The sequence below is a fragment of the Pyrgilauda ruficollis genome, unplaced genomic scaffold (genome assembly GCF_017590135.1).
Source record: "Pyrgilauda ruficollis isolate IOZ18807 unplaced genomic scaffold, ASM1759013v1 scaffold79, whole genome shotgun sequence".
Taxonomy (NCBI): Eukaryota; Metazoa; Chordata; class Aves; order Passeriformes; family Passeridae; genus Pyrgilauda; species Pyrgilauda ruficollis.
Genome location: NW_024529821.1, coordinates 12658 through 30940, shown reverse-complemented (window position 1 = coordinate 30940; position 18283 = coordinate 12658). Strand labels below are relative to the sequence as shown.

Here is an 18283-nt window from a genome sequence, read left to right as displayed (position 1 = left end):
TTTTTAAGCCAGCCCATGCATGGCTTGGAACACCAAAAGGGAGCTTTTGTTTAAGAGTGTGTTGAGTGGATGGAGGGGTGAGTGTTCCTCCTGTGAAATGCCTGAGCTGCAGCTTGTTCTTTTGTCTCCCTTCTCTCTGTCAGACTCTGTTGTGCCTGCACTCAGCCGTGGTGTTGGGTGCACACAGGTCCAACACACAGGAGCTCTGCAGTGGGATCACCGCGCTGTGGCGACAGGCTGCACCACCAGGACTGCAAACCATCCCAAATGGCCCACATTTTATAAAATGCTCGGGTGAAAAGAGAGAGGTGTGGCTCTTCTCATCTGCCTCGGCCTCCTGGAGCAGCCTGAGCATTGCTTCAGGGCTGGCTCTGAGTTGGCCCATGGTGAAATCAGCCCCCAGGATGATCCTCCCTGAGTGAGGATCTGGAGGGCGAGCAGAGCCCATGTGAGGGCTGGCTGTTGTTACATTTCCAAATGTCCTGTCTTCTAATACAGCCAAGTCCCAAGAGCAGAGACCATCAGGCAAAACAAACACAATTATGCAAAACAAACCTGGTTCCCAAAGCAAGCACTGACAGCCCCTCCTTTCCTGGCAGAGGAAATCACTGCTGTAGGTGTTTACCCAGTCTGAGAGCTGCAGGATTGGGTTTGCTGCTCAGCTTCTTGGCTTTTGGGGTTTTGTGTTGCAATCTTTATTTAAACATAGAGGACAGGAAAGATGTTTGTTTTGTTTTGTTTGTTTGGGGTTTTCGTTCTGTTCCTACGACTTTTAAAGGAATGAAGAGTTTATTGTGTGTGAAATGCAGGAAGAGTCTAAATGAACAACAGATGAGAGGAAACAGACTGAGGAAAATTAGGGCTATTTGCTACCAAAGGAAGTAATCATTGTACATATATTAAATTCCAGTCTCTAACTGAGAATGTGCTTGTTATGCAAGAAACCTGACTGTAGGGGAAAACAGGGAAATATGTGGAGTCTTTGAAGGTTGGGCTTTAAAAGTGGTGAGTATGGGTTTGGTAAATAAGGCAGGAGGCAGCTTTTACTGAAGCCAGTGGTGGCTGGAGAGTCACCCAGAGTTTCCCATCACAGCAGAAGGTTATTTTCTGTGCAGAAGGGGGAAACTGTTCTTCATACACCTGCTATTTGTAGGTAACATTTAGTGTGACTTTGTAATGACAATAGAAATTCTTTTTGGACTTTCACCTGCCTCATTCTCAGTTCATCCATCCTCAGAGACACCTGACTCACTTATGGCTTGCCTGTGAGTCCTTGCTGGGCCTGTTCCTTAAGGATACTCTGCTCCTTTCCAGTGGGGAAACCCTTCCCTGGCAATCCCCCTTGGTGCTCCAGACAAGGGAGGGTTTAGGTGATGGCAGGGGGGTGCTGAGTGCTCTGCTTCTTCTTCCCTTGCTCCCTGCAGACTAAGAGCAGGGCAGCTGCACGAGTGCATTTCACTGCTGGGAGGCAAAATCAGTGCTTGTCTCAGTGAAAAACTACTTACAGTGAGAGCCAGTGGAAATGGGATGAGGACTCTCACCAGGGATTTGTGGAGTGTGCGATACATGGGCTTGACTTACAGGGGTGCCTTAAATCAGCCACGAATTTGACATCACTGCATCTTTAAACAAAACACAGTGTTCCTCATTATTGCAAGATGGCAGACCCCCTGCTCGGTTAATTCAGCAAAGATATAGAATGATTTTTTAAATTATTTTTTATTAGCAGTAGAAAAATTGTAGCCTGGGGGAATGTTGCTTTGACAGATTGGGGTTATATGGCTGAAGCTGACCCATGCAGCTCCCTGCCCCTTCCCCCTCCTGGCAGGCAGATGAAGCATTTATGATTGCAAGTGGCTAGCTGTATTTTGTTCTTTATCTGGTAAAAGGACTTGTTACATATTTTGCTTTTCCTGGGAGGAATGCTTGAAAGCTCAGTAAAGAACCTATAAAAATTAAAAATTAAAAAAAAAAAAAATTGGCGACGTGGGAGGAAGCATTTAAACACAGGAAAGAATAGGGAATTGCACAGTCAAATAAGCAGTTCTTGGCAGAATTTAGAGACCAGCAGCAGAAAGAAGGATGCATTGGCATGTAAAAAAGAGTGGAAATTAACTGAAGAGAAATGGTAGCATCATATTTAGAATCTGTCACTTTATCAGAATTATCTTGACTGGTTATAAGCAAAAGAGAAGGAATTGAGTTTTTAGAGGAAGAAGGGTTTCATTTCCCCTTCATTAGCTGAGGAACCTACTGACAGGAATTAAGACAGAATATTGCTAAATGGCAGCTTCAGCCACGCAACAAAGGGTTATTTTTAACCCCAAGCTGCTCAGTGACTGCATTTGCAGCGTGGCCCTGCTTAAAAAGAAAAAAAAAACAAAAACCAAAACTCTGCTAGCAAAACTAAGGCTGCTTTGTGAGAATGGGAAGGAGAGGTCTGGATGGGAATCCTGTAGGGCAGTGGTGCCTCTGACACCCGTGTCATGAAAATATGCCTCCAGTTAACCATTGTCCTCTGACCTCAATCCATGCTGAAACAGGGGCTTTGCATAATCCTGCAAGGAGGCAGCTCCTGCTCCAAAAGATGTTATGTTTTGAATTTCCAAAACAGACAAAGGAGGCATTGTCAGCCCTTCACACATGGGAAACAGAGGCAGGGAGAGAGAGATTTATCTGGGGCAAGCGGGCTAATTTTGATAGAATGGGCACTTGAAGTGAAGTTTCCTGAATTCATTTGTGTATTATGACCACAAGGTTGGCCTTCCTTTCTAATGCTGCATTTTGTTCTTCCTGGCACTTCAGGTACAGGGTTGTTGATCAAAACCATTCTTTTTGTTCTGTTCTGTTTAATAAATAGTAACATTTTTTTGGGCGCAGTGCACTTACATGAGGTGAACTCTGCAGATGCCTCAGAGGTGGATTTTCAGGTGGATTTCCATGTTGGGTCTGCCCAAGGAGCAGCAATGCAAGGAAAGGCAGAGGTGTGACTTTGTCTTCTGCTTGTCCTTGTGCCCCTGGGGATCACAGCCCCAGGGGTGTAGAAGGGGAGCCTCCAAGAGCAGTGATGCTGCTCTGCTCAGCTTCATGTGGGAGGAAAAACCTTCCTAACTGCAGTGTCCCTTTGTCTTGCTCAAGCTTGTTAAGTCCAGAGAGGCCAGTGAGATATGACACTGCATGACCAAACTGGGGCTTTTTTACGAGGCACTACTGAGTGGAACCATCTGGGCTAGGAGAAGACCACATTTCTGAAATGAGCCTTTAGGAACACTAAAGTTAAGTGCCTGTCTGGGACACCATGCTGAATGAAGGGCACTCACAGCTGCATGGGTTTTATGGGTTTATTTTATCTCTGATGACAAAAAAAAAAGTATTAGTCACGTGGTTCCTCAGGAATTCCAAGCCACTGTTTAAAAGTGGCGTTGCCTGTGTTCTCAGCCATGCTGGAACAGTTCCCCCAGCTGACTGACTGCTCCTGGACAGTGATTTACAGTTACCTCATTTTTCTCTAAACTTAAAGGCAGTCCCAAGTTATACTTCAAGAACAGAAACGTCAGTATCCTAAGTTCCTTGAGTGAACACTTGCACTGTCATCCCTCTAATACCCAAGGGCACAGCCCTGGGGCTCCTGAGGTCTCAGTCCCTTGGAAGGTGTGCTGCTCACTTGCCTGAGGGCTGAGGGAATCTGCTCCTCAGAAACCAATGCCTTTCTGGAAAGCTAAATACAAATTTGGGAGCATAACTTCCACTATGTCAGTGGTGCATCTCAACTTAGGCAGTTAAAACTTCTTTTGCTGTAAAGTCTCTGTTTAGTTTTGTTTGTTAGGGTTGTTGTTTGGTTGGTTGTTTTTTTTTTTTTTAATTTTGTTTTATGTTTTTTTGTTGTTGGGGGTTTTTTTGTTTGTTTAAGGTTTTTGGGTTTTTTTTAAATTTTATTTTATTTTATTTTATCTATGCCCCATTGGGGCAGCTTCCTTAAGTACTTCCAGGGGCCTGGCTCCAGTTTCCAAAGATAAATCTGATTTCTGTGTTAGGAGGCAAGCTCTTTCCTTCAAGCACTTTTCTGTGTGACAGACCTGGAAAGGGGCAAATTGGATTCAGTAGAATTTCTAAACTTGTAACCTATTTCCTGTGCTTTTCATTCATTGAGATGAATCTTTGAGAAAGAACCCTCATGGTAAAATATTTACCAGGGTATTACATTGACTAAGCTTTTACAGTGCAGGTGTGAAGAAAGAAGTTCTTGCTCCTTAAACACTTTCCAATCCATGTCCTGTTCAATGTCTCTGTTTCAATAGACTCCAGAAGCTTTGCATGATATTTATTCATCTGATTTACTAACAGTCTCCTAAAGTTTAAACAGAGACACAGAGAGAAGATAAGCTGGACTCAGCCTTGCAGGAATCAGATTCATGCCAACACTGCCACTTCTATTTGACTTTATGCACATCATTTAATATTTGTGGTTTCCCTGTCTGCCAAATGCAGATACTAATTCCTCTTTTTTTTCCCTATCCATACTTGTATAGGTGGCATGTTTGGACAGGAATCAGCTCCTCCTTTGTCTGTGGTTTACCTCACACACAAACGAGTCCCTGATCTTAGGGAGAAGCAACCTTCTAGTTGCTTCTGTAGCCACAAAATAATAAATGGCTTCGACCTGCTCAGTGAAAAATGCAACCTTTGGATTACATCAGTGAAAATAAAAATCCACTGCAGTTCACAAGTCAAAAACTGCTGATCGTGTTTAGCACCACTGTCTGTCATTGAACATCTGGCATTCATCACTGCTCTCCTTTTCTTTCCACTGCTGTATTTTATCCCATCTATTGGAGGTTTCTTGGCTCAGTCTGTATAAATTATGGCTGCCTCTCAGTCAGGGTAGTGGAATCACTACAGGCTGCAAGGTAAAGGAAGGAAAAAGAGGTAGACTTTTAAAAGTTTTTAAAGGAAAGTGTCTGCTCCCCTTTTTCTCCCTGTCCCAGTACACAGACAGTACTGGACAGTATTACTGTGAGATATTCTTGCTATTGAAGGGAGATGGAATCGTTTCCAAAATTAGCAAATATCTGTACCAGCCCTAATTATGAAGGCAGAAAGCAGAAGAGGAATTGGAGCTGGAGTGAACACCCGCTGCCATTGTTGGAAAGAGCAGAATTGACTGCTCTGGAACAGCAGCTTTATAATGAATTAGGAAAGCAAACATTACTTGATACGAGACTTCCTGGGCAATGGCTTTGATGTGTTATTTTAAAACTAAATTACTCTTATTGCAGAAATTTAAGTTGCTATTAGGAAGAATAATACTGAAGGTGCTAGGTAAACACAGGTCTGTTAAAATTGGCCAAAACAGAATACTTTTACTATTTTTTTCCTCAAAAAACCGTTCACTGCCATCTCAGTGTCCATTCCATTTGGTGATCCTGAGCAGTGCTGGCAGGGCAGTGAGCCCTAGCAGCGTTCTGAAGATGAATTTCTGATGGAGACATGGATCCTCCACCACCCTCGTCTGAAACACTCCCAGCTGCATGTGTGTGTTGCCTGCCAAAGCCAGGTGCTCCCACGTGTGCTCAGGGTCACAGCCACATGCCCTCCAAGCAGGTGCCAGCTTCAGGAGCTAGAGGTGGTATTTGCTCCTTCTGGAAACACAAGGACACCTCAGTCCCACGCTGCTGGCAGTTAGGGAAGAAAAGCCCATTTCCCTCTGTATGGAGAGGGCTGTTGCAGACTGCCATCTCTGTCAATCTCAGAACTTCATGGGCTGAAGCCAGAGGGTCTCTGTTAGAGACAGCTGTCATGTTTTCAGTTCTAGGGACAGCTTGTATTGTTGAGGACTTCATTGTACTTAAAATAGCAAGAACGCCCCATGTCATTATGTGTGCTCTTCCTGGTTGTCTTGCTTTTCCCTTCTATTTAGTCTCGTGTCAAAAGTGTGTCTGAAGTTAGTTTGATTTAATACCAGGTTGACTGAAATGGGAATAAATTATTGCAGCTATTGCTGGTTGTCAGCTCAGCCTTCTCTTCCTGCAAAGCGTATTGCATTCCTGATTTCCCATTGTTTTTCATTTATGTTCCTGTGGTTTTATCCTGGTACTCGCTGCAGACTCGCAGATTTCAGCTCGGCAGCCAGATCAATCAAGCAGTGGGTGTCCTGTCAGCATCTGCATGGAGTGGAGGTGACAGGCCCAGCTCACAAACAGAGGGGCTGGGCTGTCCTTCGGAGCAGGTCCTGGCTGGCACTGCAGGCACCCAGCGCTTGGTGGGAAAGGCCAGGCAGTGCCAGGAGCCACAGCTGCTCTCTGAAGTCAAGGAACAGGTTCAGTCCTGGTGATTTGTTCTTTGTAGTCTGTTGCTGGCAATGAACTTCCTGGTGAAGGTGCTACTGCTTGGCAAGGCTGAAATGAGAGACACGGGTCTAATGTTGCACAAATGGCTTTGCATGAGATACTGCAAGAAAAAAACAACCCACAAGTACAGTGGGATGGATGATGTGATGGTGATTTACTCTCAGTTTTTTGCTGTCTTCTCTAGCTCTCTGCCTGTCCCGTTGCTAGCAGAATATTTATTCTGTTTTCTCTTCTCCTTGTAGAAAATTTTACTACATCACTCTGCTGAGAGACCCCGTGTCTCGTTACCTCAGCGAGTGGCGTCACGTCCAGCGAGGAGCTACTTGGAAAACCTCCTTGCACATGTGTGATGGCAGGACACCAACTCCTGAAGAGCTGCCCTCGTGCTACGAGGGCACGGACTGGTCGGGCTGCACGCTGCAGGAGTTCATGGATTGCCCCTACAACCTGGCCAACAACCGCCAGGTGAGGATGTTGGCCGACCTGAGCCTGGTGGGCTGCTACAACATGTCCTTCATCCCAGAGAACAAGCGAGCGCAGATCCTGCTGGAGAGCGCCAAAAAAAACCTCAAAGACATGGCCTTCTTCGGCCTGACAGAGTTCCAGAGAAAGACTCAGTACCTGTTTGAGAGGACTTTTAACCTGAAGTTCATCCGGCCCTTCATGCAGTACAACAGCACGCGGGCGGGCGGCGTGGAGGTGGACAACGACACCATCCGCAGGATCGAGGAGCTCAATGACTTGGACATGCAGCTCTATGACTATGCAAAGGACCTCTTCCAACAGCGCTACCAGTACAAACGGCAGCTGGAGAGGATGGAGCAGAGGATAAAGAACCGGGAGGAGAGGCTCCTCCACCGGTCCAACGAAGCGCTTCCCAAGGAAGAGACCGAAGAGCAAGGACGTTTGCCCACTGAGGACTACATGAGCCATATTATAGAGAAGTGGTAGCCTAGGCAGACTTTTATATTAATGATATTCTAGGGTTTCCATATAAGAGATCGTGGAAGTAAAAATTACAAAAAAAAAAAAAAAACCACCAAAAAAAAAACCGACAAAAAAATATTTTATTTAAAAGCAAGTCTGTAAAACAGAAGATAGATTGCTTCCTTAAGCATAGGGTCTTTTTACTGTTTCTTACAAGACCGATGAGATTCTTAAAAAAATCAATAAATACATAAAAATAAAAAAAGGGTCAACATTCTAATGCAGAGATAAAAAATGCACAAATGCAGTTACCCACGCATAAGGCCAAATACAGAAGAATGTTTCTTATCCCCACGATTTTAACACAAACAGCAGAAGTAGGATTTTCAAAAATCTCTTTATCCCCTGAGCCTAAAGATACATAATTAAAAAACAAGGAAACAGAGGTTGTCTTTTGTGGGGGAGGTGGGATGGGAATTGCACTGTTTGTCAGTAACTGATAATGGGGACTGAGCTGAGGATGGGCCATCCTGTCAGGCTGGGATCTGAGCACACAGGCAGTCACAGCATTTCAGCTGGCAGCCACTGCCAGAAAGTAGAGCACCATAAAAAATAAAAAGAAGAAAACCAGTCAGAGGATGAGAAACATTAAAGCAAATTGACTATGGCCTGGGAAATGTACTTAACACAGGGGTTCTGATTCATTGCACTGGTATCACGTATACATACGCAGCTTCATCAGAAAAAGAATAGGAATGCATACACAAAACTCCCAGCTTTGTTTCCCAGATGGGTCCCAAAACAAGTTAAAAGCCAACCATAGACTCAAACCTGCATTCACATGTTGTCCTGTCAGCTTACACCACTACCACTCAAGCCACTGTCAGTGTTGTGTGTTAACAGCACACGAAAACCCTATCCTGCATACTACAAAAAAAAAAAAAGGAAGAAAAATTTAATTACTCCTTCATAAATCCACACAAAATTCAGACCCTGCAAATGATAAGTCACTAATGGGAATGTGACGAGGGGGTGATTTTGTTTTGTTTGTTGCTATGTGAAATACTGACCCTGAATAAGCATACAGACCTTCCCTAGCCATTTTATTTCAGTTATTTTTACTTGCTTTTATCAAGGGGTAATGGGCATCAGCCTGCTTCCAGTGAAGTCACTAGAACTGATTTAAGTGGGAGCAGGATGGGGCTCTCTTCCAGAGCTGTGAAAATTTCTGACTATGGGTCTAAATTAATTATGAGACAGTGCACATTGTCTTTTGGCAGGGTGCCTGTTCTGCAGCCCTTACTTTAAATGAACAAGCTGTGTTCATAAAACTGGAAAGGGGAATCATGGAAAGTGTTTTTTTAGTCTCAGACCACTCTCAAAGCAGAACTCTTCCAATGCTGTTTTTTAGGGCCTCGAGTAAGGTTAATCCTCCAGTGTGGGGACAGTCTAACCAGGTTCTGCTTACTGACTTTTGAGTCATAGAACAACAATGACTTCTCTAATTCCTCTTTCCACTCACCAAATTAAAATATGGCTTACTTTTTTGCTGTTGCAAGCACTTCTTTGTTTGGCTGGAAGCATGGAAATGAAGCAGTTTTTGCCTGGTTCATGTCTCACTCCGTTATTACTCGGCCTGTAAGACCTGAACCAGCTATTGTTTAGGGTAAACTCTGAACCAAATAGAATAGGATTTGATTTTCAAAGGCCACATTAACTGCAAATCAAGTTGAAACCACTGGAGGAGAGGCAGAGAGGTGATGCACTTCACTTTAGCATGTCATTTTTCCAGCATCCCTTTCCCATCACACAAGTCCACTGACATGCTGCTTGGTTTGGGTTTTAATTCTTTCTCTGCCTCTGTGCACTGGTTCCAGCAGTTTCAATTTCAGACTGAGTTTTGTAAAGGAGGGGCTTCTGGGGGGATACACCTTGCTTTTGGAGACATTTTTCTCCTGAAGAGCAAAGACAGCTAAAAAACTTGAGAAAACACAAAGAGCACTTAGGGCTCAAACACAATTCTGTTACAGCCCTGAGCCAAAGTCCACCAGAGTCAGAGGATGTCTTTCCTGTTGATTTCAGGTGGATTTTGGTCAGGTCTGATCCTGCAGAGTGCTCAAGCACACACTCAGCTGTCTGCAGGCACAGCAGGACGTTGTCAGCCCCAGTTTGGCTGGTTCAGTACGTGCTGGTGCTGTCCATGTCTTTAAGGCTGTGCCAGTGCTTCTGTCACAGAATGGCTCCTGTTCCCAGAAATGTGTAGCCTGCCCATAAGCATTTCCTCCTGGGTGAAAACTGGGAAGCAAAAGGAAGCAGTGTTTGGTGGCTGGCTGGGGGAAGAGAAGGTATTACGAGTCCACTTGCTCATCTCTGAATCCCAAGACTGGCAGAAGCTATGTCTGCTAGCTGCCAGCACTTTCACATTTTGCTGTAACCACAGAAAACATCTGTATTTTTAAAATGCAGCTTTGCAGGCTGTTCACCCACAAAACCAGCGCACGAGATACAAAAAACAACTTTTGCACATGCACAGTTCCCACCTTTCCCCAAAAGCTTTTTGGGGTGTGTCCGTGTGGTGGATCCATAAGGCACAAGGGGTTCCTGCAGCTAATCCCTGCTTGTGTCTCACTGCTGGGGCTGTGGGGGATTCACACCAGTATTGTGATTAGGCTGTGTCTGCCTGAGCTCTTCCTGTGTTCCAGGCTCTGAGTAACCAGCTGGGTGTTAATGAATCTGTCTGCAGGGTTGTCTAAATCAGAAGCAGCCTCTGACCTTAGAAGCATGGCAGTAGAAGACCTTGCTCCAACATTTTTTTTCGTAATGTATTGCAGTAACAAGCAAAAGGAATGAAATTATATTGAAAACTGTCTTTAGTTAACAGTTTCATTTCAACCACAAAAGGAGGGCTGACCTCAGGACTGAGGCAGAAGTTTCTAGATCTAAATCCTGCACCCATGCAAATACCTCAGTTTTTCCACCTCTACACTGGGAGTAACAAATTTATGGACTCTAAAAGGTATGAAAAGTATGGGGCACTTTGAAACAGATTCTGAGTAATGGGAATGAACAGAATCACCCAAAAGCCATCCCTCACCCTGGCTGCTGTGCTGGTCTGCTTCTGGCTGTTAATTTATTTGAAGTGCTGTGTACCTGAACATGGGTTGCAGGACATGCCTGGCACTGTCTTCTTCCTTTAGTGGGGGCAAGGGAACTTTTTTAACATAATGTGAATGTAGTTTTTTGTGATTTATATGTACCACACTTTGACGTGGTATTATTTCTTTTCTTTTTAGGACTGATATTTTGATGCTACAATAACATGAAAAATGTGTGTGTGTAGTTTTAAAATGAATGAAGAACAACAGCTTTAAGGCACTCTGGCAGAAGTAGTGGCCAGATAGTAGATTCTTGTTCAGTATCTGCCCCTTTCTTCCAAAATGTTTTTGCTGTGACTTCCAGACGCACCAAAAGCTTCTTCAGGACACGAAGTGTTTCTTCAGGGGGTCTGTCAGTGCATCGTGATCCAGGTCAGGTTAGGAGAGTGCTGGGAGCAGTGCAGGCAGGACAGTGCAAGATTGGACTTGTCTCTTAGGGACTTGGTGACTTCTTAGGGCTAAGAAGTTAATTTGCCTTTAGTCACCTAAACAGTGTAAACATCACTGCTTGGTGGCTGTTCTTGCTGAAGAAAACATTTTCTTGCTGGTTGGTGTCATCCTAGTTAGCTCTGTTGAAGGAGTTTGCCTCAACCAAGGTTTTCCAGACAGTCAGGTGCCACCTTGTACCCTATCCAGGTCACAAAATGCAGGATTGACTGCTAAGGTTGCCAGTCCAGGCTATCACAGTGTTCAAAGTCGTAAACAAAAAAAATAAGTCATCAAAGGGTCAGTGTGAATTTCTGGCTTGTCTGAATTTCTCCCTTTATGCCCAACATTTTTGAATAAATGAGGAGCACTTCAGTTGATGTTTTTGCACCCCACAGTCCCTTGCTTACAAAACTGGGGTGACAATGAAAGCAGCGTAAGAAAGATCCCAATAAGGTTTTGAATCCTCTCTCCCAGGGCTGTCCTGTTAGAGCAAAAAAGAGCAGTACAGTTGCTGGGAGTGTGACCAAGGCAGGAGGACTGCCCATGGCTGTACAGTCAGGAGGGTTTCCCTCTGAGCCAGTCAGGTCACTTCAGAGAGCAGCGGGCAGCTCCGGAAGGTGATTATAGCATCACAGCACAGGGCCTGGCCAAGGTTCATGCCTTGGGCTTAAAAGCATCTCCAGTGTCTCCCTGGTGTTCAGAGTTACCCAGGCCCCACAGACTTCTGCAGAAGTCATCACAATAAAGGGGGGAATTCATCCCCAACCTGTGCTTAAAGCTGTATTCCCAGAGCTGTAGCTTGGCACGCAGCCGACACTGCCTGCTGGACTCAGCTCACAGGGCTGGCTGTGTTCTCTCTTCATTCTCTTTTCGCTTTCACTAACACCAGCAGCTGATGTTCCAGGGGCAAAGTGAGCATGGCACCCACTGCCTGAGCTGGGCTGTTCCAAGCCTTTGCAGCACAGGTCAGTGAGCAGCGGCTCAGGTGAGCCAGGGCACACAGTCCCAGCTATCCATGGCTGCTTGTTTTACCCCATCCACAGCAATTCTGCCCAGGTGAATGCAGCCCTGATGAGCACATGGGTGTTAAAGCCTCTGTTGTCCCAGCTCTGTAATTCTTAGCCATGCAAGCTGAAAAAAAAGAGTCTGTCTCCTCAGAGTCCCACAATTCCCCCTCCCTGTTCATTTCCCCCACATGTCAGTTCTGGAGACTGGATTGAGAGAGTTGTACTATAATGAATAATTTTATATTCAAAAGGTTTACTGAGCATGATTTGTTTTGTACATATTGGAATATGATTTAATTTATTTTTATTGCCCCTTTTAATCTTTTTTTTCCATAAGGAGAAGACAAAAATCCCCATCCTCTCTCAATGTGAAGTTCCTGTGTGTTTATGTGTAGTCTGCCAGTCAAACACACAACAGGCAGAGGATTTCTCACCATCCCTACAGCTATCTGGTTTTGGTTTTCATTGTCATTTCCATTCATCTGGGACTTTGCTTATATTGTCTCTTCTTTCCTCTCCGCTGCACAGTCTGCACAGAGCAGGGAGAGGTCAGTGCAGGCAGGATTTTCTTTTTCTTCCTCTCCCCTTTCTTGTGTGCTTTACTTACCAAGGAACTCAGTTCCTTCAGGAGTTGTGTGACTGAGGGTAAAAAAATACAACTGTTCCCCCACCTGCCTTCCATCCTCCATGTTGTAGATCAGACAGATTCAGCTTCTCTGAAAGTGATTGTGGCTGGACTCATTCCATTGGGCTGAATGTGTATGGTTTGCACTTCCCCCCCCACTTCAGGAACTTAAAAACAACAAAAAAATAAAAGGCAACTGTTTTAACTTGAGCCGAGTAACACTTAAAGCTTTATATATTTATTTATAGCATCTTACAAAAAGTGTTAAAAGGGTTTTTCTTCCACAAGAAAAATAAAATTTTTAAAAAATCATCTAATTGTTTTTGTCTAGATCAAGGATGAATGTTAGCAGACGAAATAAACCCTAAAACTGAGCATCTGTGGTGTGTGTTGTCCTTGCATTGGCCTTTGATGCTGTTTCAGTGTAATCTGTCTTGCCTGTTTATTACAGAGAGATAAAGCTGCCAGTGCAGCTGATGGAGAATATTTGTTTTCTGCTACAAAAACAGACTCCTGGACAAGAAACATTCAAGCAGAAACTGCAGTCTGTTGGTTCCTATTGTTACATTTGAGCCAACATTACAAAAAGCCCTTAAACCTCATGGAACCTGTCATCTTTTAAAAATTACATTTGATACTGTACAGGCTTCTTAGTTTTCTTTTTCAGAGGCACTGCAACGAGCACATTTGCAGGCAATAAATAGAGGTTGCTACTCCAAATACTGTGGAATAATTAAGAGAATTGTTTTTGTTTGTTTCATGCTCAGAAGTACTTTGTTCTGTGAAAACATTTCTGCAGCTACTGGGCTGAGCCATGTCCTGTTTTGCACAGTGGAAGTGAGTTAGTGGTAAGAAGATGGTGATAAAAGTGTTTCACAGCATCCCAAGTGAGAACAGCAAGATGTTTATGGAGGTGTAGAGAGTAGCAGAGCTGTGATTTTACCAAAGCATCACCACAGCTCCCTCTTGGAGAGAGGGAGGGGCTGTGCAGGTGCTGCTGGAGGACTCAGGTGAGGGATGGTGTGAGAGTGGAGCACGGACAGACAACTCTTCAACTAATTAAAGCTGAAAAGAGGGTACACTCATTACAGCACTGGACAAATGGGGAGTAACCTCCCAAAGGCATGTGTAAAAAAGTCACAAACTCCTGCTCTCTGTTTATCCAAAAAAGGTTTTACATAGTCAGATGGTTTCTATGATGCCTGTCACACAAATTAGCTCTCACCTCATATTATAATTAGCTGAGTGTTCATTACAGCTGCACTAGTTTCCCCTTTAATTGGGTCAGTGGGCTTCTGGGCAGGAAGCAAGACCTCTTGCTCATGGTAAACTCCTCACCTGTGTCAAGCTGGCAGGACTCCTTGGCCTGCTGGTCCCAGCCCAAACCTCCTCTCACTTTTAGAGGCCAGTGGTATTTATGGCTCCTGCACCCTTACATACTTCATGTGTCACCTGTCATTCCCAGCCTTCTTTCAGTTATGTGATATTGATTCCACCTGTTATCAATCCTTGTTAAGCTCCAGTCACAGTACATGATCTTTGCTAACTACATTTCTGGCTTAACCCCTTGGCTTAAGGGAAACCTGAGATCTCAGTGGGGCTCAGCTGTGAGGGGAGGGGACAGACAGACAGAGAGACAGACAGACAGACAGAGAGAGACCTCGGGTCAGTGCTTCTGGCTGTGCTGGTGCCACTGCCCAGGAGCTCTCATGTCCTGCTGAGCTGCAGGAGGAATTTCCCTGGGCCAAGCCAAGGTTCAGGCACAGCTCGTCCTGCTGGGTGGGAGCCCCCCTGCTCCTGTTTCCTGCACTTCTTGTCTCCTCCTTGACCTCTCCAAAAGCCACCAAGATGCTCTGCCATAAGAAGTCTGGGCAGGTAAAATGTTTTAATTTGCACGTGGTGTTCCTACACCAGCTTTCAAATGGTTCTTGCTCTCCATCCTAGGAGCCTCCAGGAAAAGGAGAGCAGGGAGGATGGAGAGCTAGCAGGTGGAAGGGAGGATTCTGCCATTGCAGAAGGGGAAAGGAGCAGAATGGATGCTTGAAGGAGGGTTAAAAGAAGCAGAGACATTACTGAGGGACTAACCTCCAGAGTTTTGGGGTTTTTTTCTTGGTTACACTGATAACTACTCAGTTTCTTTATTTTTGTGCCGAAAGTGTTCCTGTTTCTGTTCTACCTGGTGATCTTACACTCTCCAGCACTGTCCCTGGGGGATGTGCTGCCTCAGGTTAGTTGGAAGTGCCCTCCTTTGCCTCCTGCAAAGGAGGATTTCTTGTTCCCCTAACAATGAAGAGCCCCTGGCTGCCCTGCTGCCCCAGGTGACAGCCTGCTCTTCCCGGATGGAAAAGCTGATCCTGACTCTACTGTCTCAGAGGAGGTGGTGCTGAGATCTTGTCAGAGGCTCTTTTGTTTCTCTGGCTCACAAACTCACACAGAGCTGCTTTAACTCTTTCGTAACACCTTTAATAACTCTTGTCTGGAGGACAAGGAAAACCAAAGTAAATCTGCTTTAACTCTGTAATGCCAGAGCTTTCCCACACTGATCTTTGGGTCATGCAGGTTCCCTTTTTGCCTTTCTGAGGATCCATGTGTGGGTCCTTGTAATGTCACAGAGCAGAAAGAGGGATGTAGGTCCTTGCAGAGTTAAATGTGTATCCAGAGGTGACTGCATATTTCTGTGGATTTTGCAAAAGTGGAAAGATAGTAGGACAGTCCCAGGCCTTGCAGTTTGTAACCCTTTGTGATGCAGTACTTCAGTGGCACTTAGAGTAGGGATGTAAATAAACTTGTACACAGATAAAATAAAATAAAATTATGTTTTTTCTGCAGTTGGAAGTGTCCATGGCTGATTTGGGCACAGCTCCCCTCTTTGCTGCTGGAGGAAACCAAGGCACATTCATACATAAGCTCAAAAGAATATATTGTGGACTTAACAGTAAAGCAGTTGGAGTTTTACTATAGCAGTTACTTCATAAACTTCAAATAAAGGGGGTGTAGCCAATGAAATATTCACTGATTGAAAAGTATTTAATAGATCATTGTATCTCTTAAAGCAATCAGAGGTTCAAGTGGGGAAAGCTGCTCCAGCAAGGCCCTGTCTGCTTTAATTGATCTGGGAAGTAAGTGGCTTGGAAAAGAAACCATGCGTGTTCAGATTTTGCAAGCCTCTCTGAGCCTAAAATAAGTCTGTGTTTATTGGTCAGACCACACTGTAGCACAAGCAGGAGCTTTTGTGTGTGATACTGTTTGTTAGGGCTTAGAAATTCTTTGTCCAACGTCAATTTGCTCATTTCTCTCTTTTGGTGATGCTTTCCTCATAAGCTTTTTTTACTCCTGAGTGCTTTCATGTCCCTGCCTTACTCTGGCCCACTGCTACTCCTGCTTCACAGAAGGTTTGTCCCCAGAGATGGAGGGCATGCAGTATCTCTGACAGGATTCTTGTGACCTTTGCACAAGGAGCTGCAGAACTGAGATGCTTTTAAATCAACATCCAGCCAACAACACAAGGGAAAATGGAATACCTATCCCCTAGGAGCTGGGAATGGATGAGGGGCAGCAGTGCTGTGCAAATGTTTAATGAACTAGATCTTATTTATGTATTTATTTTGTCCTTCCCCACTAATATATTCTATCAGATTGGAATCCAGATGTTTGTGCAATGAATGAGTAATAGTGATAAATAATAAGCATTTAATTCAAGTGACGTTAACAGACTCTGGTTATTACTGGATTGCATTTAAGAGTTCCTTATTGACTTAAACCAAATGTTATACTCAGTTGTGCTGTAAATGGTAAAGAAATTCCACATGGCCTAATCTAGTTAATTCAGGCTGGATACCTGATCCTCAAATGAATATGTGGTAATCACTCATCAGTTTTCTGGCACAGGCAGTGACAACACATATAAATCATACAGCCTCTGTGAGATGGTAAATAACTTTCCTGTAGAGCCCTTTCCATGGGCTTGGATTATTAGTGCCGGACATTGTTTTCTGAACAAGAGCTCACAGCCTGATTGGTGAATGCTCGGGTGTTTTGCATCCCCCATCAGCACTGGTTTCTACTCATCATATGTTCTTTTCTTTCCTTCCTATCAAACATTTTGATGCTAAGTGAGAATTTATGAACTGAGCCAGATTAGCCACAACTTCACGTGGGCTTTTAAATTTCACTGGGTTAGTGAGTTATCATTCCTTCTGTGTTACTGGCAGTGCTAAAGCCATGCTGCTGCTGGAGTCCATTAATGGAGGCTTTGCTCCCTGGCTGGAGAGCCTGGGGCTTGGCAAACTGCTGCTGGGAGAGGTGTGCAACCTTCTGGACCCAGGGATCTGCTGCTTTTTAGGTTTTTGCTCGAGTGCCAAGTCATGCAAAGAATTCAGGGTGTGTGGTGTTCTGTTCTGAGGGCAGTCTGGCCTTCTGAAACAGCTAAAATGACCAAACTCAGCTGGTTTGGTGGTGAAAACAGACACAGGGGTCCTGTTGGAGGAGAAAGATTTTGACAGGAGCAGCCTAGCTGATTTATCAAGGGACCCTTCATCACAGCTGTTCTGCAGAGCTTTTCATGTGTTTATTCTGAATTCTGTCATTTTCTGGTGTTTATTCTGAATTCTGTCGTTTTCTCTCCCCTGGCAAAGCTTGTCAAGGGAAAGTGCAAAACTGAAGTCGTGGCTCTCGTGGGCACGGCCTCATCTCCAGCTGTTCGTGTTGCCCTTAGAGAAAGACACCCATAACCCTTTGTGTGTTTAACCCGAGGGCATGCCCAGGCTTTTCTTGGCAGTGTCTCAGTAATTTGGGGTCATTTTGCTGTCTGTGTGCTCCTGTCCTGGTGCGTGGTGTGGCTGTGCCAGGCCCGAGCATGGCTGCCCTCTCCAGGGAGGGACAACGCCGGGATAAACTGCCAGGACAGCACTGAGACAGGACGAGCCTCAGGGGACAAAACTCTGGCCAAGCTGAGCTTTGTGGTGTGGGTATTTTTGGGGACAGCAGTGTCCTCCAGCAGGACTGGCCTGCCAGCCAAGCTCTGCAGATGTGTGCATGCTGTCTGGGTTTTTATATCTACATTTAAGGACTTTCCCAAGAAAATCAGACCATACACCCGCAGGGACGGTGTGGGGAGGAACAATTACAGCAATAAATAAAGATTTCTGCTGGCATGCCAACCCAACAGGCTTTACTGTCTCTTCAGCAAGTGATCTGCCATTTGTTAGCAACTGCTTGTTAGGGCCTTTCTGCTCGAAGCCTGTTCTTGATTTTGTGTATATTTTACTCATCCTGACAAGAGAAAAGAACTCTATTAGTAGAGGCACTAGCAATTCACAGTGCCTGTAACATCTGTGGCAGGACTAGAATTACAAACCACATCAGCATATTTCTTTTGTTTGGTTGGTTTCTCTCTGTTTGGGAATTTCATTAGCTGTCTCACATTTTTGGTTGTGAGTTATTTTTCCTCTGCTCTCCCATGGCTTCATTGTGAAAAAGATCTGTTTCATCATCCTTCCTCATTCTTTGCAAAGGTGGCCTGCAGGTCTGGGCTGGCCAAAACCCACAGGAGCTGGCAAGGAAAGGATGTGAGGCAGTTGTCTCCTTGGATGGAAAGGTGGTGTGCTCCTTCCAGCCCCTAGCATTCATTTCTTAGGTACTCCAGAACAGCCTTTAGTGCAATAAAAGCACTCAGGTGCTCCCCAATTTGTTTTTTACTTGTCTGTGGTGTTTTCCCCTCAAGCCTTCTTCTCCTACTGATGTTCTATTTCTTTTTTTACCAGCACAGACACCTCATGGGATAACTTTGCCTTT

At 44.7% G+C, this 18283-nt stretch overlaps 1 protein-coding gene across 1 annotated transcript in view; it reads left to right on the top strand.

The window, feature by feature from the left end:
• Positions 1-12865, top strand: part of HS6ST1 (heparan sulfate 6-O-sulfotransferase 1) — a 188411-nt gene extending 175546 nt beyond the window's left edge. The window contains exon 2 of the mRNA XM_041486890.1: positions 6590-12865. Within this exon, the coding sequence (XP_041342824.1) occupies positions 6590-7298 (709 nt within the window). The 3' untranslated portion in view covers positions 7299-12865. The remainder of the gene's footprint in view (positions 1-6589) is intronic.
• Positions 12866-18283: the final 5418 nt, after the last annotated feature.